At 40.1% G+C, this 25,674-nt stretch overlaps 1 protein-coding gene across 2 annotated transcripts in view; it reads right to left on the bottom strand.

The window, feature by feature from the left end:
• The window catches only part of LOC111867634 (brefeldin A-inhibited guanine nucleotide-exchange protein 1), a 62,769-nt gene that overhangs the window by 2,321 nt on the left and 34,774 nt on the right, over nucleotides 1-25,674 (bottom strand). The window contains exons 18-30 of one of the 2 annotated variants that reach the window (XM_023857646.2): nucleotides 23,944-24,114; nucleotides 22,779-22,906; nucleotides 20,364-20,659; nucleotides 14,344-14,516; nucleotides 13,427-13,587; nucleotides 13,140-13,169; nucleotides 7,432-7,692; nucleotides 6,496-6,631; nucleotides 4,565-4,767; nucleotides 3,976-4,095; nucleotides 2,870-3,007; nucleotides 1,673-1,850; nucleotides 696-952 (exon numbers count right to left, since the gene is read on the bottom strand). In XM_023857646.2, coding sequence (XP_023713414.1) covers nucleotides 696-952; nucleotides 1,673-1,850; nucleotides 2,870-3,007; nucleotides 3,976-4,095; nucleotides 4,565-4,767; nucleotides 6,496-6,631; nucleotides 7,432-7,692; nucleotides 13,140-13,169; nucleotides 13,427-13,587; nucleotides 14,344-14,516; nucleotides 20,364-20,659; nucleotides 22,779-22,906; nucleotides 23,944-24,114 — 2,252 coding nt within the window. The remainder of the gene's footprint in view (nucleotides 1-695; nucleotides 953-1,672; nucleotides 1,851-2,869; nucleotides 3,008-3,975; nucleotides 4,096-4,564; nucleotides 4,768-6,495; nucleotides 6,632-7,431; nucleotides 7,693-13,139; nucleotides 13,170-13,426; nucleotides 13,588-14,343; nucleotides 14,517-20,363; nucleotides 20,660-22,778; nucleotides 22,907-23,943; nucleotides 24,115-25,674) is intronic. The other variant, XM_023857648.2, reaches the window with a different exon arrangement.

The raw sequence follows: 25,674 nt of genomic DNA on the forward strand, positions 1-25,674 counted from the left end.
TATGGTCAAAGCACACAAGTCTTATTGACATTAAACTGCTGTGCATTAGCTCCATGGAGTAGAGTCCTTCCAAAGAGTATGTTTAATACAAGATAGGTATCCCATGGCATTTGAGCAGACTATAAATTCATGTCCTGAATCATGAACAACACAACTTTATCCATTTTTGTTCATTGGATAAGATTAATGAGACTCCTGGCACTCCAGAAAAAACATTCCAACAAAATTGTGATAGCAGAACCCATGGTTTGTGTTGAAGTGTGGAGGCCCACAAACTGGGCAAGGCCTCTATATACAGTGGTCACATCCCAGGAACTGGAACATTTAGCACACCACAGGCATGGAACCACAATATGCCAAAATACTATACAAACTGTTGGACATGAGGCTCTCATAGCAGTGCCTACAAAGAGGTTTATATTCTGGGATATTACCATGGTGTAGTCTGGTTAAAGTGAACCACTGTTTCAAAGGAAAATTATCAGCTCCATCTTGAAGGGAAAAGTAGAGCAACAAATCAGTATGATGCAAGCAGATGGAGGTGATGTGTTCCTCTGAAACACTGGTAGACTCTAACTGGTCTATGTGGAATAATACTGCAGAGAATAGAACTCTTACCATAGAAAACGTTTTAGTGCAAAAATCAGGTCCACAGCAACAAAAGTATCCTGTAAGACATAACACTGACGTCTTACCCTTTCATCAGACATTTTGAATATCCTTGTAAGGACCAAGAGGAGAAGACAGGTCCATGCATCACGGTGAGCCTCGGATTGGAGGCACAGAAAGTACTCTAATGCTTCACGACAAACTGCAATGAGGCGCTGCTGTATGGTTGGCCATGCATCCTGCCGAGTCTCATCACTGTACATTTTGAACAGGATCCGAAGTACACACGCCAGGCTCTGAGTCTCCTGTTTCAACAGGTTGGGCTTTGCGTTGCCCCTAAAACCTGTCGACACACAAATTTTTGTTTTCTTTGTGCCTTACTTAATGATGCTGTATGACAGCATGGCCATGCAGAGACACTTCACAGTTAGGCAGTTACAGTATGGGGGAAAAAAAAGGAAAAAAAAAAAAAAAANAAGAAAGAAAAAAGGTAAAGTCCCTGTGCTCAACTAATTATGCACTACACCATGAAGATGTATGGGGGACTGGATGTATATATCCACATTTTCTTGACCTTTGAACTAGTTACAGGTCAGTGGTCAGCTTCACGTCCTGCCCGCTTTACTCCCAGGGAAAGAGCCCCCAGAACCCATTGCATAGGAGGTTGGGTGGACCCCAGAGCTGTTCTGAATGTGCAGAAGAGAAAATTCTTGACCCTACTGGGACTTGAACTCCAACCCCTCAGTAGTCCAGCCCATAGCCAGTCGCTATACCCACTATGCTATCCCAGTTCCTAGTTAGTCCATGCTAGTGGACTGTTTTGATGTATGGAGATAGTTCACTGTATTAGCAAAACTGTAGTCCTAACAGCACTAAAACGTCTATTTATATTTATAAGTAGGATCTGAAGTTCTCACAACAACAGTGTTACATTATCAGGTGACAGAATTCTTCTATTTACAGTCTACTTCCACAGTCACACACCAGTAACTTATGGATCATTTGAATAGTATGTGATTTTTGCATATAAATCTGAAAAAATATTAAAACCTGATTCAGTTACCTGCTTTCCAGAGCAGGTTCCGTTGCTCGTGATTTGAATTGAAGGCCTTAGCAAATCGATGTGACTGGAGAAGACAGTCAGTAAGGAGCAGGAGGTGTTTTGAGCTCAGGTTCCGGTACATCCCTTGTTCCTCCCTCTGCTGTTCTGATAGGCCAGCTTCTATGTGTAGCAGGTCTGCCTGTGATAGAAACAATCCATAACATTTAAACATTCAAAGAGTTTAAGTCTGCTCTCCCACTGGTACAACTGACTTGAGTCATCTGAAACCAACTACACTTCCACGCTCAAGTGATCGACTGAGCAACTGACAACAAACTTGGGGGGGGGGACAACCATCTCATTCCATGCTGACCTTACTATTGCTATGTGACTACATACATGAAGTTGGTAAGAAACTGGCTTGTCCAACTGTTTCAAACTGTGGTTCTGAAGGTTGCTAAAGCCAAAGTTTCAACCACATCACTGGGACAGCTCTTATGAAAAGAAGGGGACAGCTCCAAACAAAAGAAACTGCATGATGTGTATGGCCATTTTCATGCAATTGACTTCAGCAGTGGGAGATCAGCTTAATTGTCTCCTTTTTGTGACAACTTCTGGTCATGTTGCTTGTGTATTCTTAGTGAAATTCAGTATTTCCTTCAACATAAAAAGGACAGGACAAGACTCTGCTGGAAGCCCTCACTGAAGACTATGCCTACAAGCTAACTATACCACAGCAACATTTCATGTCACAAGAACAAAAATGTACATAAAAACTGCTGGCAGAAGATCTCACATGTGACCAAGACTGCCAGGAAATAGCATTAAGTATACACAGGTTACAGTGCTCCAGAAGTGGGTCTTTTAATTCAGGATAAAATTCTTAGATAACATATGCAAAACAATCCGACCATTATTTCTGCAGATATGTATATGAGAAGCTCTTATAACCCATGCCCTCAGATACTGTTAATTACAGTAAACAATTATACCGTTCAATCTGCTCAGTTCACAGAACACAGACCTCTTGCAATCCATGTCTTTTGATAGCGTAACAATGAAAAACAATGCATCGATTAAACATCAGTTCATTCTGCTTGTGTGCCACAAGCCCTCAAGAGACTAACATACATGCTACTAAGAAGGAATCGTGTTTCTTCACACTCAGTTACCAATCTTAGAAATAAGCACAAACAACTGTATATGCAATATAGTTACCTGAGCAAGTGCCAAGTTTTCCTGGTCTTCTTTCCGTGATGTTGCAGGAAAGAAGACAATGTTGTCAATTGTCTGGATGAGCTCCAGTTGCACTACACACTTGATCAGCAAACTAGCAAACAACTTGTCTGATCCAACCTAGAAAACCAAAACAAAACATACAGAGATATTGGGTTTTCGGACTTTATCCATTGTCCTACTTTTTAAGATAACTAAGAAAAACACGATGTTTCGGAAACTGGATCTCTTTCCATCCACAGGTGAGGCAAAACACCTATTCTGTTGGGTCTCTTAGAAAGAGCTAGTCTCAATCACTGGACCAATCTCTGTGTGTTATACACCATCGTCAGAATCCTATAGTAACTACAAAACAAAACATTTTTCATGAGAACTATTTGAATGTTACCTCCATATATGATTCAGTTCAGCTATCACATGATATACATCACACTTAAAATATCATTAATACTAACAACTGCAGTTATTTTTCTTTCAGTTTCTTCAGTTTACCCTTATTAATCAAACCAGACTGCCTTACACTCATGTAACTTCCCTGTTGTGACGTGTGTGACAGCCCTCAATGGGCAGCACATTAGCATATCCTCTGTCTTCAAGTTGGGGGCTCAAGAATTTGGTGATTAAAGCCAATGGTAATGCTCACAAGTTTCAAACTTATCTTGTCATCAACTTCTGTGTCTCCTTATATCTCTATCCTTTGGTATCACGTTAAATATTCTTGTTTTGGCTGTCTACCAGCTTACATCCTATTTACATGTTGTTTTCAATTTAAATGAAGATTCTATACCTCTCCCCATCAATATTATATAACACAGAAAATACCAGAACCCCATAGGGTGACGGTGATACTACCATGCAGCATGTATACTATTGCCTAATTTTTAATTACTCAATTTTAAGTCCATTGCAATAGCATTTCACTGACTGTACAACATGGAATTACAGAGGTTCACACATTTGTAAGATTTGAGGCTTTCATGGCGGTGACTATGAAGAAAGCAGTATTCTGGGATTTGGTTAACACCACATATACACGGTGCCAAATCCCAGAAGACTGCTTTCTTCGTTCATACATTTCTTACACACACCTTTGCTTTAGACATTTTAAGCTCGTCTGCAGAGCTGGGTGACGTGCTGTTACTCTGTATACTGTACATACTATTCGATCGCTTCAGGATCCCTTGTCGACTTGGGTCTCCATTTTCATTCTGGAAAAAAAAAATTAAGCATCTGATTTTTCTCAGCGCAATGTTTTCATCAAAATATCTAATTAAGATATATTTGTTAACAAAAATGTGGTGTGATCAGTTCTTAGATGCAGAAAAAGAAGTGGACATGTCTCTGGATACCTTTTCAACTGGTAGGATGGCTTGAAACATGCAACATCAGACTCTGATATTCCTATGATTAAACACTACGATATTTAGATGGAGGTATTGCTCCACACATTCTGAACCCTGATGTAAGATGCTACACCAGATACTACAACTTTAGCTTCAGACTCCAGCTACCTACTAATATGACACTTCCGAAAGGACATCATTTTAGCAAGATCTCAGATCAACTGCACAGTTACTGTACAGCAGACTGTTATCAGTGTCTGGAACAGCTTTCATAATTTTCAGAGTTACGCCATGAAAGTACTCAGAACGGTATGTGGCTAGTGAACTGTTATACCGAAATGATCTCCAAATCGCTCTCCTTGCCATCTCGTCCTTCATCCGGCCTCCATGTAAGCAGAGCACTTGGAATTGTGCAATTGAAGATGTCAAGCATACACTGACACGTCTTGTCCCATGTTGAATCTTGGAACTTCAGACCATTGGAATTGACTAGATTTTCCAGGCAGTTTGTGCCTGAGCGAGCCAGCTGTTCATTATCTGGAACAATAAAATCAATGTTCAACAGCAACTCTCCCATATGTTTTCATGGCATAGTGATTAATTTGTTAAGCACACAGTCAACTTTACCTTGCCATTAGTGTTGTACAGTCTAGATACTGACAGTGTCATTGAGAGAGAGAGAGAGGGGGGGGAGAGAGGTGAAGAAGATTCTAAATAAAATCCAAGGTCCAGAGATAGGGACTAGTTCTGTTGATTGGGCCAAACTGAGTAGGTCTCTACCATAGGAGACAGCGCACAGTCTCCGAAATGCTGGAGGGGGGGAACTGGATGGTAGATAATGTCCAAGAAATCAATAACTGTAGGAGGAACCTACATGGGTTGATAACCACGCTACAATGTAGCATTCAGCAGCCATGGAACAAATGTGGATGAGACCACAGCTCCTACTGCAGACATACGCAGGACTACTGAAACTCTCAGAGATATTGGGTTTTTCGACTTTATCCATTGTCCTGGTTTTTAAGATAACTAGTTATCTAGTGTGTTATACACCATCATCAGAATCCTATAGTAACTACTGAAACTCTGGTTACTCAGAGTGAGAATGACAAAATTGGAGGTGAGGATGACCAACAATCTGCCAGAATTTGCAGTATTCTCTGAATATATATAAGGTCAACAAAAATGGCACTTCAATTCAAACTGCACACATTTTCTGATATACTTAATGTAAAGAAATAATGTTGGTGCTAATTAGCACAACAGAATCAGAAGAATAACATGCAAATGGCAAACACTTTCAATGTGTGAACCACTGGCATACAAGACTCTCTGAAGTCAATAACAGACACTGCCAGCTACTCTGCACAGAGTGTCTGCAGTAATTCTGATGACAGCAGATGAAATTTCTTCTTTCAATCCATCAACTGTGTGGGGGCTAATTTCTCTGTACACTCTCTTTCAAATACTCTCATAAAAGGTTAAGTGCTGGGTTTGAGACTGGAAGAATACAGTGGCCATGACAATACCAAACCAAAATTCTCATTGAGAGCGTCCAAGATTGCATTCCACTGCTGGAAGAATGTTTCCTCAAACTGAGTATGCATGCCTTGGAGAAATAGGAGGAAGTCCTCTTCACATCCCTGATAATGTTCAGATATTAATGTACTAGTGAGGAGGACTGGACTAACAACTCTTGTGCCTGAAACAGCATACCATACTGTGCATTTCTGCATGTTTTCATTACGAACACATGAGCAGCATGTAAAGGTAAAGTTATCCCTGTAACAGGTCATGGAGACCAATAGGGTTGTGAGGCATTGAGGGTCCCACATTTTCTAAACAATTGGTTCACAGATGGTGATAAGGCTGTTAGCCTTATGCGCCAGCTGCCCTTTACCCTCAGGAATATTCCTGGTACTCATTCCTGTTAGATGCTGAGTTGACCCCAGGGCCATAGGGTGGCTGAAGGGATTAGGTAAACTGAAAAAATCCACCTAATCCGGACTTGAACCCATGTCTCAACCAACTATGCTACTGCGTGCCCCCATACTAGCATGTAGTCCACCTTATCAAACAATGTTTCAGGAATCTATCACCGGCAGCAACATATTTTTCCAAGCCTGTGCTGCTGTCAATAAAATTACACCTTCATCAAGCATTTTAATCAATATATGTAATTTACACTGAAATGTCTTATGTGACTGCCCCTGTACAATCCCTACTTAGCAGAGGAATCAATACATGCATATAACTAAATCATACCTTGTTGGACACACCAATGCAGTTGTGTGTACAAATCCTCAAGCAGCAACGGCCCAAGTATATCAAAATATTGCGTAAATACATCCACAATAGCATACAGAGCATGGTTACATGTTGTCGTCATCCATTCTGCCTTCTGTAAAGCAGACAAGTGCAAAATTTAGTCATGCTTTATGCATGACTGTTATTACACAGAACAAACTAATTTCAACAGTAACTCACTGGCAGCAGAACACAAAGATTCAACACTGCTAAAACCAGATCCTGTCAAAAATTGTAAAATTACATTTCATACACTCTTTATGGATAACAGATAACAACGAACTTTTCTTTCTTTTTAATTCTGGGGGCCTCTCCAGAAGGGCTCAACTCCACGAGTGGCAGTGATTATTATTATTATGATGATGATTGTTACCCTTTCCCTTCCCCTCTTTACTGTTTCCCTAAGTAGCCCCACTCACTTCCCTCCTTCTCTTATCCAGCTGTGTTTACTCAACTGGACTCAGTCTGTTGCACCTGCTCAAGCTGGTTCACTTGTGGATTTCTTCTTGTCTTCTACCCTGAAGATGGAGGCGATACGTTCCTCTGAAACGTCAGTTAACACAATTTCTACACGGTGCCACATCCCAAAAGATGGCTTTCTTCATGATATTGATTGACCGAGTTCTCTGGTGTACTAGAAGTGTCCACTTACTAACAATGTGATTGACACCATTTGCTGTTTATCTCTATGGTCACAGCCCCATCATGTCTGCATTCAGTTGCTTTCATTTAACATTTACTTCTGTCAGTGCTCATGTGTAATGTTCCTAAGAGAAACATTAGACTGGACTTGTGAAGGAGTGAGCTGGTATTTGATCCTGTACAATTAGGCACCCTTTCATGAGAAGATGGACAGCTTTCCAAACTGCTGAAACAAAATGGAAGCTGACTTACCTCCGTATGCTGTTCAGGAAGCTTCATGTTATCAAATATCCTGAACAGTACTTGAAAGAGATCTTTCCACCAATGAGACTGGAATGCATCGCCATAAGTCTTGACAATTTCGAACAGCACAGTGAGACCTCGTGTACGTACATCCAACTTGCAACGACTTACTATACATGATAACTCAAATAACAGGGGGAACCATCCTCGTACCCATACTCTGTCTTCTTCAGGGACATTTATGTCTTCCATGTTGTGTTCACGGAACAACTGGAAAAAAGGTTCATTTTTATTGTTACATCATGTCTTAATCAATCACATGCTCAAACCTGCAACAGTGTTGTTCATCTATTAGAATAACATAATTAATAGGGATGTTATGACCTCTGTGATTTTACTTTCAGCCACAGAAAATTCTTTACTGAATGTAGCCTGATACTTATACTTCTTCCACATGCTGATACACATGTACAGGCAAGGAGGGAAATTCATCTGTCATTTCTTCTATAATAAATCCCATAGTTTCTTAGACTAGGATGTGCTTCATCTCTGCTGGCTGTATTAAAAATCTTTCAAATTTCTGCCACTCATCTCTGAAATTATGGTACACTGAATTTGTTACAAAAACTTTTAAAACATTCATTTTCCATAGCAAATAAAAGGAAATTCACCAATAACTTTGTATATAAACTATCAGTAAGATCCTAACAAGAACAAATACAGTACAAATCAGTTATGCCAATGATGCATTGACTATTTACAATGCTTTTACATTTAAAAGCAACAAAAGTTTCTTTGAAAGAAAATATTTGCAAAGATAATATATAACATTAGGTAATAGGAAGGAAAGTACAGCTGCAGGAATAAGACTTGAAAGATGTACTGCTGATAGTATATTAACAAGTTTTATTTTTTTAATAATGATATCACAAAATAAATTGTTCATGGTTTTTAATTAGAGACCTGAGACCTCTTGTTAGAATCTCAAACAATTTTCACCACAATAAGTGTGCTTTTACTTTTCTTATGTAATGCAATTGGAGCCAGGATAGTGTAGTTGGTATAGTGACTGGCTACGTGCTGGATGACCAAGGGATTGGAGTTTGAGTCCTAGTAGGGTCAAGAATTTTCTCTTCTCTACGCCATCCATACTGGCTCTGGGGCCCATCCAGCCTCCTTTCCAGGGGGGGGGGGGTTAAAGCAGCAGGGGCGCGAAGCTTACCACTCACCTCCAACCAGTGCCGACATCAAGAAAATGTGGATCTATACAACCAGTCTCCCATACACCTTCATGGTGCAGTGCCTAATTAGTTAAGCACAGGGACAACTCTACCTTTTATGTAATGCAATTTTACACTTTTTTCAACATCACTGTGACGGAACATATGGCAGTCACTCGAATAATAAGACTTCAAGCCTGGTGCAACTCAACAACATTTAGCATACATTATTGCCAATATGACAGAATCATAAGTAACTTTCCAACTCAAAACAAGACTTTACAATACATGCACAATGCAATAGACTGCAGCACTAGTTCCTCAGATTTGAGCTGTTAATAATGGGAAACACATTTCCTTGACTCTGCATTGAAGAAAACAGAATGCTATGAAATGGCTTCACTGCACACCCTAAAAACAATACTAATAATGTGAAAAAAACTGACTGCAGTGAGATAGCTTCTAAGCATGCAAATGTAGGATGATCCTTGTTTTCTAGATGCCCATGTGTGTGTGCATATATATATTGTAACGTGTTTTGCCATTGAAGACGCCGTTCGGATTGCTAATTGGTTTATTTAACAATCTACAAGTCTTGGCTACAATTAATTATAACACTGTTACGGCTTTCCACAATTTACAAACCCTACACAATATTCTATTCACTCTATATTCAGTAGCCTACACGTATTCACGGTACAGTACGGGAGCTATACAAGTCTCACTGTGTCACACACTCCCAATTATTTCTCTTGTGAGCCAAGCATCTGCTTCTCACGCTATCGCTTCTAATCACACGTTCCGGTATTCTTCTTTCTGCTACAACTGAACTCGGCAACTGTTCCATTCACACTGTGTCACTCCCGCTCATACACTGACTGACTGACTGACTGCTGACTCACTGGCTAACTCGGAACTCACTGCTGAATAGTGTTCGCTGCTCCTTATTTAGCCCCGTTGCGGACAACACAGAAAACAGTTATGTAATAGGCGCCACTGTTGTGTAATGTCGTGTTTACCGACTGCCTAGAAACAGTCGTTGCACGGACTCCCCGTGTTTACAAAGGCGTTGCTGGGCAGTGCTGCCGGGAGTTGTTTACGGCTACATAACAACTGTGGTGTCCTGTGTTACGTCACCGTGGGGAAAGGGGTGTCTACCGAGCGTTGCACACTGATGGAGTGGGGGTATGTGACGTCACTTGCGAGATCACAGAGTTCACGCAACCCCCACCTCCCACTACGCCATCCACGTCACAATATATATATATATATATACACACACACACACACGTCAGTATATGTGTAACTGCAATATTCAGGTAAATACAGTATTTGGATTATCTGTTTCTCCTAATTATCTGCACTACATTACTTCTCCTCCTCCTCCATCCCCCCACTATTGCAGATAATCAGGAGTTCATGCTGTACTAAAGCAGTCATACTTACTACGCTGACAGAAACTCTGTATTAAATACATCCTTGAGTATCTAAACTGAGGTAAGTTAAATTTCAAGTACAGACATCAACAATCAAATCTTAGCAGTTTTATGTACAGTATCGGGATACCACCTTACTGTGGTGGGGAGGTCTGTGTGTTCCAATCAACTGGGTAGTAACAGTAGTGAGCATATAAGCTTCCAAAAGGGTCATCTATGCCAGACAGTTTGGAGACTAAAGGACAAACAAAAGGTAACCTCTGATCCTACAGGCTGGTGATTTGGCATGAAACTAACATCACCCTGGGAAACTGTGTACGTAAAGAAACCTAACAATGAATAATTCAGGGACATGACTAAAGAAAGGCTATAAGGACAATGAGTTACAGTTTTCTGAAAAATGAAAATAGCACAGGAGTATCTATTATAAAGGAGGCCAAGGTTCTTAGAAGACCAAACTGACAAGGGGTAACAAAGTATTTTCTAGTTGTGGTTCTTATTTTATATTGTAACCGTTCATTCTAATTGGTGGACTATTGTGTATTAATTATACCTATATTAAGTTAAGATTACAAAAACACAAACAAAGAGATGCGGCAGATAGCCAACTCTTACACGCAGAAGGGACATAGTTCAAGTTTTGCTTTGTGGACAGGAAGTGACATCTGGTACTTTCCTGGAATTCTGGCAATTTCAGCAAAGTCGGAAAGTCTTTGAGAATTTGAGAGCTGACAGCTCGGAACAGTGATAACTTAAAAGTTGGACAGCCGGAGCCTCATACGCTGATTGTAATGCATCAAGGGGCTGTCAACCTTAGCGTCAGGTCAGCATCTGGCAGAATCATATAGCAAAGCAACATGATTGGAAATTCAAAATCTAGGGAACCTCCTAGTTTGAAAACTTAACCAATGGCAAAAGTGGAGGAGTATACCGTATTTACGCATGTATAGGCCGCACATTTTTTGCCAAAAATTCAAGAGGAAAACTGGGGTGCGGCTTATGTTCGAAATATTCGAAATCACACTTCATTTAAAAAAAAATTATATTCATAATTAGTAATACAAGGTGTAATACTCCTGAAATAATATTCCAAGAAAATTATTTTTTCTATAATTTCTGTCTGAAAATTGTGCTGCGGCCTATACACGCGTAAATACGGTATTTCTCTTGGAGTCTGTGGTTCGTGGACCTCAGAATTCGGAGAGAGTGCATTCCACCTCAGGGAGTCTTCATCAAACTTTCGGCGGAGTCAGTCTCAAATTTACAACTACGTTCCTTCAGAAAAGAAAGTATTACATGTTAAATACAATTAACTGTAAACATTAGAGTTTCCGTAATATTCAGTGAANGTGAACGGAAGTGAATTAAATCATTTGTAAGTGCAAAAGTCTGAAGTGGTGTATGTGATTATAGCGTAAGGTTCTTCTTGCCCTGCCTGAGCCAGACCCGTATAAGACCCCGGGACAGGAACTCAGCTCTACCAGTTACAGAGCAGAACCCAGATACTCCTGTCTTTACCTACTTGCGAGACACCTAAGGGTGTACAGGAAGCGAACTCTCACCTACCAGCACCAACAACCACAATTCTCCTCCCTTCCCACCTAACTCCTCGACATCCACGAGAAGAGCAAGGACGGTGATAAGGGCAACCAACATAAAGGGCCCAAAGAAGTGAGCGGTTGCAATGTGTTCAACAGCAGTGTTCAAGAATGCACTTGTAAACAGCATAATGCTGGGTTCCTTTTGTAGTTTCTGTTACACTTTTTAATTAAACAGTAAACATCTGCAAGTTGTAACCCAACTTTAACATGCTTCTTGTGACTACCATATTCCAATGGAAGTTTCTCACATCTCAAGACTCCCTCATAAGACAAATTTGAAACCCATCTGCCTAGTATATCAAACATGAATGTGTAAAACAAACAGGGTGTTTCACGACTTTAGGGCATAACTGCAGGAGGTGATTTCCTAGGTCTTTGTGATCAAAAAAGTTCACATAAACATGTGTCCAATTTTGGACGGTTACAGAGTTAGACCGTTTTTTCATTCCCGTACACGGCCTCATGTGAACTGCGTCTGTCAGCTGGCGGGTCGCTATTTTTAGCCAGCTACAGACAGAGTGTTCTCGTTATCTCAACACTTGAGAGCTACCTAAGGTGTGGTGGGTTAGTATGTCTGGCATGGTTCACAACTGAGCGGTAGCCTGTGTTGCGGCCGGCGGCGGCATTTTCGAAAATCAGCTTTAAGCACCAATAAATTCAAATTAAAGGTAATTTCATGAAGTTAACTTTACATACATATTATGGTTTATTATTTTGTTCCGTTTACTGTCAGTAATCGTTACCTTCTATTCTGAGTTTAAAACCGTCATAACTCTGTAACCGTCCAAAATCGGACACATGCTTATATGAACTTTTTTGATCACAAAGACCTAGGAAATCACCTCCTGCAGTTATGCCCTAAAGTCGTGAAACACCCTGTATNATGTGTCCGATTTTGGACGGTTACGGAGTTAGACCGTTTTTTCATTCCCGTACACGGCCTCATGTGAACCGCGTCTGTCAGCTGGCGGGTCACTATTTTTAGCCAGCTACAGACAGAGCGTTCTCGTTATCTCGACACTTGAGAGGTACCTAAGGCGGGGTGGGTTGGTATGTCTGGCACGGTTTGTAACCAAGTGGCAGCCTGTGTTGCAGCCAGCAGTGGCATTTTCGAAAATCAGCATTAAACACCAATAAATTCAAATTAAAGGTAATTTCATGAAGTTAACTTTACATACATATTATGGTTTATTATTTTGTTCCGTTTACTGTCAGTAATCGTTACCTTCTATTCTGAGTTTAAAACCGTCATAACTCTGTAACCGTCCAAAATCGGACACATGCTTATATGAACTTTTTTGATCACAAAGACCTAGGAAATCACCTCCTGCAGTTATGCCCTAAAGTCGTGAAACACCCTGTATATGTATTTACTGAAACTATGAAAGGTAACTGATCTGATGCTGTGAGTTGAAATGAAACTTATGAATTCAGCCATATTGTCCAGAATCTCTACTCACTTCTGCAACATTCCACCTGCAATTAAAATACTGCAAAAGAGACATTATATACAAAAATATTTTACCAGATACAACTCCACCCATTAAATATAATTTAATATCCTTGCAGTTCTTACAGAATTAGTTCTGAGTACTTTATATTTCAACGGGAATGACTCCTCCTAAAGGTACAAATTCACTGTAACAGATATGAAGGCTATTCATGCATGGTATCAGTATTAGTGAAAATGCAAGCTAAGGATAGCAAGTTGCATAGGATGAAACAGAGGTTAAGAAACTGAATATACCTGAGGCTTTTCATCCACATATTTAGCACATGTTCGAACATATCGAATAGCTTCCATGCTGGTATCAGGGAAACTAGCATTACAGGCAAACTCTGATAAACATTTAACTGAATCTTGGAAAGAGTCAATCATTATTGGGAAATGTTTGCTGTACAGATCATCTGAAACAGAAGATATACGAGAGTATATTACAGGGTGAACCATGAATCTTACACAGTTGTGCACAAAGCACAGTATATAAGAAAGCAGTCTTACAAAGCATCCTTCTAAATCAGACTGTACATTCGAACAATGACATCTCAGAAATGGAGCCATAAATGTGACATGAAGTGCACTGTTCAACATGTCTTCTAAGTGAATTTTCCAGTTTTACAAATGTGGCATTCTTGATTACTGCTCAGTGTTTTGTCTGTCTAATCTTAACTATGCCAACAGCTGCAACTACCTACTATCTGATGCTACACAGTCTGTTTTACTGTGTTATTAAATAAAATACAGGTGGTTTTCTCCGCTTGCTGCCTGCTTCATGGAGGTTCAATCATTGGCTGCTTTTCCCCAGACTACAGAGTAGAATGTATAAAGGTAAAGCTATCCCTGCAGCAGGCTGTGGAGGCCCATAGGGTTGTGAGATGTCAAGACTCCCATATTTTCTAGACAACTGGCTCACAGATGGTGGTGATATCGTCAACCTTAAGCATCGGCCACCCTTTACCACCAGGAAGATTCCTGGTGCTCATTTCTGTCAGAGGCTGAGTTGACCCCAGGGCCATAGTGTGGCTGGAAGGATGACGTAAATTGAAAAATGAATGACATCAGGAATTCAACCCGTGACCTTCCAGCTTGCAGTATAGTGCTTCAACCAACTATCCTAGATAGAATATATAATATAGAACAGATAATGCCATGAAATGACTTACTGATGATCTTCCCTGTTGTATGAAAAGCTAGTTCAACAATTGCTTCATCTTGATCTGATGCTGCCAGATGGAACACACTAAAAATATTCTTCCATCCTGATCTTATATTGTGGGCTTGAGAGTTCACCATCTGAGCAATGCAACGTACCACCATATCACGTATTGTTGGTGACCTGGACATATTAAAGATCTAATTATGGCTCAGTTTAAATAAAAACAGAACAATTCTCCAATGGAGTAAACATATTTTCAAAGTATATTCTTTGTAATTTTATACACATAATTAGCCAGACCAGGGAGGCTGCCACAGTTGTAACATGGACATGTATTTAGGAGGTGCTTGGCCTAAATCATGGATGGGACATTGGATATCCTGAATGAGGTATTTTTGTGGTTTACCTCAGTTCCTCCAGGAATGTCCTGGAACAGTATCTTCACTAGGCACGAATTCTGCCTTCCAGATCCTTTCCAATTTTATATTTACCAATCATCCTACCATCTGACAGTACACAGTCTAAATAAACACCCTAAAAGATCATTAGACTGTTCTGACTCGAAAGAGATATTCTGGAAAAGGTTTTTCATTATACATATATGAGTATGTATTCAACCACGCCAATTTTCATATTTTCAATAACACTTATCAAAATTATAGAAATTAGATGTTATTTAAATATGTAGTTTCTCCAATAATAAGACAAATAACAAGCAATGAACATTGCCAGTTATTTTTATTATCTTGGAGCACAAAATGCACTGTTGCAAAGCTATTAGCACTAAAAAGAGTAACAAATCATTAGTGATGTATTAAATATTCACACTGAAAATATTTAAAAAAAAAGTTATATATTAAGTACGTCTCCCTCGTTGGTGTCTCCACCTTAACGTGGCGTGGGGGTTTGAGTATGCCAAGGACCCTGAGAGCTATACCAGCGGTAGCGTAGCTACTGGCAGGGCCTCCCTTGCTGGACAGGTCAAAGGGTAGGCATCAGACGAAGAGAGACACCAAAAACTGATGCCGGAAGCAGCGTCATCAGTAGCGACTTGAAGCACAGAGCAAATGATGCTCGAGATGGTTCAAGTTCGTATAGCAGCAGGCGTGACCAGAGTGGTTTGAACGGCTGCTGTACTGCGATGTGGAAAGCAAATGGAAAAACTACCACATTATCACTTTTCCTGGATAGTCTCTTTCCAAAAACAGAGATACCATATATGCGAGATGTTTCCTCTGGAGGCAAAACAATCCGGAGGTAAACTACTCCCCCAATCGGATCTCCGGGGGGGAGTGTTTCTAGAGGAAATGTCATGCAGGCGTTACAACAAGAAAAAGTGCGAAGATCAGAAGAAACAGCATGGATACAAGATTGGAACATGGAATGTCAGGACCTTGAATCAAGCAGGAAAATTGGAGAATTTGAAAACGGAAATGCAGAAGAATGAAGTGTCTGTGCTAGGTGTCAGCGAAGTGCGGTGGAAAGGACAAGGTGAAATAAGAAGCGGTGATTATACAGTGTATTATTCCGGAGGTGAACGGGCTGAAAGAGGTGTGGCAATAGTGGTGCATAAAAGTGTAGTGAGGAGTGTTGTTAAGAAGATTGCTTGTAATGACAGAATTATTGCTCTGAAGTTAAAGGCGGAACCGGTAGATATACTGATTATACAAGTGTACATGCCAACATCAGAGTATGAAGATGATGAAGTGGAAAAAGTGTATGACACAATTGAAGAAATTCTTCAGGAAGATGGAAGAGGAGACACAAACAGCATCATATTGGGAGACTGGAACAGCATTGTTGGAGATGAACCATATCAGAATATTGTTGGATCACATGGACTAGGAAGACGGAATCACAGAGGTCAAATGCTTATTGACTTTTGTGAACGAAATGGATTGATTGTTACCAACACTTGGTTCAAGAAGCCAAAGAGAAGAATTTACACATGGAAGGCACCTGGGGATTGGAAGAGGCATCAGCTGGACTACATCCTTGTGAAACATCGATTCAGAAACAGTGTGAAGGATGTGAAGACGCTTCCTGGGGCAGACATTGACTCTGACCACAACTTGCTGGTTGCCAAGTTCCGAACCAGGTTGAAGAAAATTATAGGATTTCGAAAGCGCAGACCCAGATGGGATTTGGAGAAGTTATATGCTCAAAGACAAAGCGTGCAAGAGACTCTAGAAGAGAAACTCGGTGCAATTGAAGGTGAAAGCGGAAATGCTGAAGCGCAGTGGAACGATATAAAAGAATGCATGTTAGATACTATCAGTGATTTGGTAGGTAAAGTTGAGAAGATAGCAAGAAAACCATGGGTTACACAGGAGATGATGAGTAAAATGGAGGAGCGAAGGAAATGGAAGAATGTCAACAATGAAGAAGGCAGGAGGAAATACAGGAGACTGAGGAATGAATTGAAAAGAGCCACGGACAGGGCCAAAAAGGAATATCTTGAGAAGATATGTAATGAGATTATGGAATTTCAAAGAACAGGCCGTTATGATTTGATGTACATGAAGACAAAAGAACTAGGATGGAAAGAGAATCATGGGATTCAAAATGTTGGCATCGAAGACTCCCAGGGGAATAGAATAGTAGATCAGAGGCAAGTGCTGAAAATTTGGGAAAATTATATTTCAGAACTATATGATCGACCTAATCGGCCAGAAACCTTAGAAGTTGAACCGGAAGAAGAAGTAGATACAGACGAGAAAGGACCATATATTTTACAAAGTGAGGTGGAAAAAGCTATCAAGGAAATGAGGAAGGGAAAGGCTACAGGAGATGATGATGTACCTGGAGATGTGCTCAAGTTACTGGGAGAAGGTGGTTTGAAAACACTGACAAAACTAATGAACACCATATATGAAAGTGGAGAGTGGCCCAAGGACTTTACAGAAGTTACAATGATTGCCTTAAAGAAAAAGACAAAAGCTACAAAATGCAGCGACCATCGCACAATAAGTCTTATTGCACATACAGCAAAGATAATAGCAAAGATACTTAAAAGAAGAATTGAAAGGAAAATAGAGGATGTACTTGGAGAAGATCAGTTTGGATTTAGAAGAGGAAAAGGAACCAGGGATGCAATTGGGATGATGAGAATTATAGCGGAACGAACTTTGGAGATAGATGAAGAACTGTGTGTTTGCTTCATAGACTGGCAGAAGGCATTTGACCGGGTAAACTGGACCAAATTAATGCAGATCCTGAAAGAAACAGGTATCGATTGGCATGAAAGAAGATTGATTAGCAAATTGTACATGGATCAGAAAGTTAGAGTACGACTGGACAGGGGGGAGACAGGAAGTGTGCAGATTGGAAGAGGAGTTCGACAAGGATGCTGTTTATCACCAATTCTGTTCAACTTGTACAGCGAATGCCTTACCAAGGAAGCTCTGGATGGGCTCGGTGACTTCAAAGTAGGAGGGCAAATTATTCAAACTGTGAAATATGCAGATGACCTTGTGTTAATGGCTAAGGAAGAAACTGTGCTACAGGGCATGATTGATAGACTAATTGAAATTGGAAGGTGCTATGGCATGGAAATGAATGTGGAGAAAACAAAAGTAATGAAAATTTCGAGACAACCAACCCCAGTCACAATAAAGATAGACCAAAAACAACTGGAGAATGTGAAATGTTTTAAATATTTGGGTAGCTTGTTAACAGATGATGGAAGGTGTACTAGTGAAATTAAATCCAGGATTGCCATGGCAAAAGCTGCATTTAGCAAGAAGAAGAATCTTTTTACCAGCAAATTGGACTTAAATTTGAGGAAGAAACTAGTGAAATGCTACATTTGGAGCATAGCTCTGTATGGGGCTGAAACATGGACACTTAGGGCAGTAGATCAGAAACATCTGGAAAGTTTCGAAATGTGGTGTTGGAGAAGGATGGAGAAGATCAGTTGGACCGATTATGTGAGAAATGAAGAAGTGTTAATTAGAGTCAGTGAGCAGAGGAATATCCTACATGAAATAAGAAAACGGAAGGCTAATTGGATTGGTCATGTTTTACGCAGAAACTGCCTTCTAAAAGAAGCTACTGATGGAAAGATAGAGGGACGGATAGAAGTGACAAGAAGACGAGGAAGAAGACGTAAGAAGATGCTGGATGACCTTGGGGACAGAAGAGGATACTGTCATTTGAAGGAGAAAGCTCTAGATCGCATTAAGTGGAGGAATTGTTTTGGAAGAGACTGTGGACCTGTCGTCTGACAGATTACTGATGATGATGATGATTAAGTACGTAGGTAAGTCAATAAGTAAGTTACAACTGGATATAGAACTTAAATAAGAATACTGATTTGAAAAATGCTTTTATTTCTCAACATAATCTCCCTATACATTGAGGCAGTTGTCCCATCGTTTCACAAGCCCCTGAAAACCAGCAGCATAAAACTGCTGTCAGAACCAGGTGTGTGCACACGGCATAGCCTACCTCATACTGCATGACAGGTTGCATGCTTCCGTTGAATGGCCTTATGAAGTTTCCTGAGGATGTTACAGTAGGAGTGGGCATTTACGGTTTGTCCTTGAGGCTGGAATGCCGTGAGCAGAATGCCTTCGTGACCCCAGAAGACTGTGAGTATCACTTTCCTGGAGGATGGTGTCACCTTAAACTTTTTTTTTGGCAGGTGATGCAGGATGTTTCCACTGCATTGATGCACGCTTTGTCTTGGGCTGGTAATGGTGAACCCAAGACTCATCACCTGTGACAATTCGGGCTAGCATATTGTGTCCTTCATCATGGTAGCGATTGAGATACTGTAATGCCAGACCCATTCTTTGCATTTTGTGTTGTGGGGTCAGCATGCGTGGCACCCATCATGCACAGACTTTGTGAAAACCTAACCTGTCATGCAATATGAGGTAGGCCATGCTGTGTGAACACGCCTGGTTCCGACAGCAGCCCAAAGAATTTTATGCTGTTGGTTTTCAGGGGCTTGTGAAACGATGGGACAAGTGCCTCAATGTACAAGGAGATTATGCTGAGAAATAAAAGCATTTTTTAAATCAGTATTCTTATTTGTTTAAGTTCTATATCCATTTGTAACTTACTTATTGACTTACCCCCATATATTACACATTATATTGTATTAATATTTTTAATTATATTAATTTTAATAAAGAGACTAGCCAGGACATCACATCGGTAAACAACAACTGGAAAAAAATATTCCCAAATAAAAACACTGACCAATGTAAGGAAGAATTGTACAGAAGCTCAAGACAAATGTAGAAGTGTGTCAATACCTGTTGACAGCCGAAACATGTGGTCACATTGTAGTGTATGGTATATTTATACAAATAACTGTGTTGACAAACCAAGTGATAAGAAAAGTTGTATATCTTCAAAGATGAGGACACTGTTATTTTAAAAAAGGTTGAGTTTTTCTTAAATAATTACAAATTTTTACACAAGTATGTTAGTCGTAAATTTGGTTTAAAAAATTATGAGGCAATTCTTTTGCTTTTCCAAAACACAATGATTCAGATATAGTGATACAAAGTCTCCCAGAGTTTTAGCCAAAGCTATTTTTCTTGAACCAATATACAGGGGATTTCATAAGTCCCTCCAGAATCACTCTGTAGACCAAATATATGGGTTACAAGGTTACTGTGATTCTAAAGTACTGTCAGGGTTTCTGGAGGGCTTTATGAATTACACTGCATTTGTACCAGATTTTTCTACGAGATTTTGTTTATGTTAAAATATGAAACTTAAATAATTCTGCCTGTTACAGGCCAGTCAAGACAATCAGATTCCACGCATATATATAAATCTTTAGTGTAATGAGCTATTCTGTTTTGACTTTTATGTAATTAGCAATATGAATCATGATTAAATTTGTTTAACCATTTATAGTGGAGACTTCAAACTCCAAACTTCAATTAAATTCTACTGTCATTTTAAAGATGAACCAAGCAGACAGATATGTATGTGTAACCTCCAAAGTACATGTTCATTTTCATGTATGCAAAAAAATAAAATCTCTCATATATCTGTAATATTTACCTATTTTTTTTCATGATGTGCTCAAATGGGCGAAGAAAATCTTTCTGGAAACGGAAGTTGGCAAATTCGCCCTTCTCGATGAACTTCATTGATAGCTGACGAAGGGAATCAACAGCAAAGAACGCTATATCTTCACTGGGATTACAGCCAACCTTATTAAAGTGCTCACCAAGCACCTGCCAGATGCGAGACCATTGCAGACGGATCCTCCCCATATTGTAATATGAGATCTCTACAATCTTCTGCAGGCTGAACATCCGTGGATGTGCTGGATGTGCCAACTCATCCAGTGAGACCTACGTAATTGTAATTTTCCTTTAGTTTTCTTGGTATTCCACATAAAGATACAGAAAATACTGTGAAATTCCAATTCAGTGTTTCTGTATAGTACAGTGGACTTGACCCCTACATAGACTGCAACTCTGAGCACAACAAATGTTCTCAAATAACAGGCATAAACAGAGCACATATAAGACAAAGCAAAGTAAGGTACAGTTGTCTCCATGCTTAATTAAGCACCATGCCATAAGACATATGGAGAAGTGGGGGTATAACTCCATACATTCTTAACCTCAGCTCTATGCTTTCTTGCATCCTTGGCAATAGATGGATGTTGCATGATCAGCTTCATGCCCCCAGACCCTTTACCTCCAGGGATAGAGCCCCAGGTACCCACCGGATAGGAGGCTGAGTGGCCCCAGTCCTGGTCTGGCTGCTGTGGAGAACAGAAAAATCTTTTGCCCCTGTTGGGAACGAAACTGATTCCTCACTGTTCAGCCCACAGCTTATGTCACTATACCGAAGGAGCTAGAAGTACAAGTGCATGTGCATGAATGTGGAGTAATAAACTGAGTACAGAATAATGAAAAGTAAAGTTGTGCCTGTGCTTAATTAATTAAGCACTACACCATGAGGGCGTATGGGGTAGTGAATGTACAAGAGGTTTGTCTGGTAAATTCCTGAACTTTTAAAACAAAACCTTTTATGCCTGCCTTAGACGCTATTAAGTCTTGTCACCTTCAAGTGGTCCCGTCCCCTTTGAATACTCACTCACATTGTTTCTTCCATCCTTCAAAACATTTCTGGAACGCGTCATCTGAGATAATGTGCAGGTCCACAAGCGAAATTGAGGAATAAAAAAAAGTCTGCTGGTGCTTGGTCAGGTGAGTAAGGAGGTTGTGGAACAACTGTTGTCTCGTGTTATGGATTAACAGCGATGTGTGTGAGCCCACTGTCAGCATGGAGCATCCACTGGTTTGATCTCCAAGCACTGGATTCCNGCACTGGACCCTTTTTTTTTTTGATAGCCTCATGAAGATGGTTCGTTACTTCAAGATATTATTCCTTGGTCACTGTCTTGCCTTGTGGAAGTTCATGGTGAACAATGCCCTCAGAATAAAAAAACTGTCACATGACTCTAAAGTTTCACTGCATTTGTCTCGCTTTTTTCGTTGCGGTGACCCTTTTGACACCCACTGTGATGACTGAGCTTTTGTCTCAACATTGTACCCATAAACCCATGTCTCATCTCCAGTAATAATGTTTTTTAAAAAGTTTTCATCCTTGTTACCTCAATTCAGAAGCTCTTGATTCACATCAACTTGAATTTGTTTTCGCTTGTAGTCAGAAGGCAAGGCACAAATTTGGCTGCAATGCAACTCATGCCTAAATTTTGTGTAAGAATTTCATGACAGTTTTCTAAATGTTTATTTCTTCAGCTACCTCGCCAACAGTTAAATGACGGCTAGAATGAATGATTTCCTTAACTTTTGCAACAATTTCATCAGTTTTGGATATTGACAATTGACCTGAATGAGGATCAACATCAGTTGAAGTTTGGCCATCTTTGGAATGTTTCCACCACTCAGATTGTTTGAGTCTGGCCAAAAGCCTCACTCCCAAATGCTGTTTTTAACATTTAACACAACATTTCATACAAACTCGCTGCCTGTGAAAATAGCTCATTTTAAACACCATAAAAATTGCTGGGCACACATAACACTTGTTGACACAGACAGGGCACGATGTCAAAACAAAATATTGGACTGTGGTTTTTGCCAAGCTACTTCCCAGTGTTGCCACTATGTCCCAGCATGACATGCATTCTGTTAGTAGCACTTCTTGGTTTGGGAATTTACTGGACAAACGTATACATCCACATTTTCTTGACCTCAGCACTAGTTGGATGTGAGTGGTCAGTTTCATGCTTCAGCCACTTCAGCCCTGGGGTAAGAGCCTCCAGTACCCATTGGATAGGAGGACCCAGTCTGGACAATATGGAGAAGTGAAAGTCCTTGCTCCCACTGGGACTTGAACTCCAACCCTTGGTCGTTCATCCTGTAGCCAGTCGCTATACTGACTGCACTATCCCGGCTCAAAGAATAATGAATACAAGTAGAAAATCATTCTCCTCACCTGGCAGAGAGCATGAACAAAGTCCACAATAGCATCACCATCCAGCCGAGTTGAACCTGTGAAGATTCTATCTACTGCAACCACAACACTTTGCGAGCTGGTCTCCCCAATTGATTCTTTTACACTAGCTGCAAAAACATAAACAAATGTAACTCATGTAAGGTTTTCACAGCAGTCAAGCATTCAAGAAGTTCATTCAAGGAAACAAAATCAGCATGCTCAATTGGCCTGGTAATTCTCTAGACATGAATCCAATCAAAAATATGTGGAGCATGCTGTCTGGGTAAAATGGACTGTTCAACTGAAAAAATATGGTAATGAATGTGATAAAAATGTGGTTCACACAACAGTGGAGTGAAAAACTTATTTGAATTGTTTCATATTTGGTCCGTTACACTATCAATCACAAATTGTCACTGAATAATCCGTCGAGTGTAACAACGTTCTTAGGTCACTTATTTATTTCACACGCCTTACATGTTTCGGTGTGGAGTAATTCGGTGTGTTGTGTACACAACGCGTAAGACACATCCGACCAAAAGCATACACAACCTCAAGTTGACGATTCCCATCACCGGGACGAATCAACAAGAAGGAGCCAAATTTTACTTCAAATGTTTTAAGTTTTTAAATATTTTAACATTGACGGCTCAATTTGAGGGCATTCTTTGGATGGAATACAAGAGGTGTACATGCATTCAACGTTACTAGAAAGTGTTGTGCTTTTACACTCCGACATCTGTAGCAGATCACGCAGCTTACATACTGTGTACAATACAACGCCAGTGGTTTCATGTGTTTGTAACGTGCCTCTGATGATGGTTTCTTTTGAACCGAAACATGTAAGGCGAGTGAAATAAATAAGTGACCTAAGAACGTTGTTACACTCGACGGATTATTCAGTGACAATTTGGGAGTGAAAAACATTTGCTCTGAACTGTTTGAGTCGCTGCCAAAACGTGCCAAGGAAGTCATTTTAGTGAAAGGGGGATACATTTCTTACTAAAAGTATGTGAAGGAACTATATTTAAAGGTTAGAATAAACAAACGTCAAAATTTCAAGTTTTTTCAATGTGACCCAATTATATATATATATATACCTAAAAGTTGAGAGTCATGAAAATAAAGACTGTGCGTGTTCATATACATAGTTGAAAGTACTTACGATCTAAGGAGCTTAGGTTCAACTTCAGAGGGTCTGAAAAGGAATGATCACTGTTGTGAGCCCTAGGTCCAGATATAAACTGAGGTCTGACTCCTGTACCCACCAGCTGAGCAAGTTCCAGCTGGGAAATGCACTTCACTATATCAAGCCATGAACTTCCCAGGTAATTACCTGAAACATGAAGATTTTCTAAGGATTATAAACAACACTTATATTTAAAGAGTCAATTATCTTCAGAGAATTTAGAAGTCTTAAAGCTGTATTAACAGTGTTACTGTACTTTTCTTTTAATTGCTAGTGGGGTGGGACTAAGTCCCTTGTACTGTGGCCACTTCTGGCCTATAGTACCAGCCCCAGATGATAGGTGAGGGTGATTGTGGAGCAATTGGTGGAATGAAGATTGGCAGGGGAAACCAAAGTACTTGGAGAAAACCTGCCCCAGTGCAACTTTGTCCACCACAAATCCCACTTGACCAGATCCAGGATCGAACCTGGGCCACCACGATGGGAAGCCAGTGACTAACCGCTTGAGCTATGGCGCGGCCTTACTGTACCTTACCTGTAGGTCATTTACTTGAGCAAATAATCATGAGGAACTAAGACGTCCAGCTGGTAATAAACTCATCATTCTATCATCTATGGGATGCTTATTGGTAACTTGGCGAGTCTGAGGCACTGGATATATTAACTTAATATGATAAGGGCAAGTAATCATCAGACTCGGAATCACAGGAGCCACCAATATCAGTATGCTTGCACATGTGCGGGCGGGGGCAACCAGAACATCTGTTTACAAATGTATAAGCCATTTAGACCTAATTTTTGTGACTATCTTCTGATATTCAATACAGAATAATTTTTTTCTTAATTATTTTAATTTTTGGTGTTAAAATTTGGTAGCTTTCCTTTATTTTAGTTCTTTCAATTTTGATTTTTCCCAAAAGTTGGGTGGGGTGGGGGGCTTGCTTCTGAACACCCACTAGCACCTGTGCTCTGAATGAAGAATGAGGCAATGCAGCGACCTCTATTCAATAGTATCAGCCAAGGTTCTGGCTGGAGTAACTGAGGGAAACCACAAAAAACCTTGGCAAGGATATTTGTTACCCAAGCCAGAAGTTCATGAACATGAAAGAGGCATGCTAACCTTACAACCACCATGTTGAACCTGCTGCTTTTTTTGTCATCTGTCCTACCAATAATCTAACAATTCATGATGCATAAAAGTAAGAATTTTGGAGCCAGAGAAGTGTCAGAGGTGTCCATTCCTGTGCAACTTTTCAGCAGCAATGTGGAAATGTGCACAACAGATGCATAATTGCTTGAGGCACTATTCTCCAACTGTCCCTAAACTTGCTGATTATAAAGCAAGCAGCATGTGAAAGACAGAGAGTTCTAAAGGCTCCCAGAGCTGTCAGAGAGTAAAATATTGTCATGAAACCCGTGGGACTTGGAACCAAGAAATCACTCTGCTGGCAAATGCTAGCAGCAATTTAGTAGTCAGGTCCAGAGCCACAAAGGATGGAAACATTAAGAAGAGACCCCATTACTAGACTCTGAAACTTGGCAATGTGTCTATGAAGACAGAATCAGTAACAAACTAGTGAAGAGAGATATAATGAACTGTGAATGACTGTAAATACTTCTAAACTATGCCGCTGTTTGTAATATGACGATTCAGTAACCAATAAATCTAACTATCAATTCAGAAACTGTGTCTAGTCACTAATACAT

This window comes from Cryptotermes secundus, unplaced genomic scaffold (genome assembly GCF_002891405.2).
Source record: "Cryptotermes secundus unplaced genomic scaffold, Csec_1.0 scaffold548, whole genome shotgun sequence".
Classification (NCBI taxonomy): domain Eukaryota; kingdom Metazoa; phylum Arthropoda; class Insecta; order Blattodea; family Kalotermitidae; genus Cryptotermes; species Cryptotermes secundus.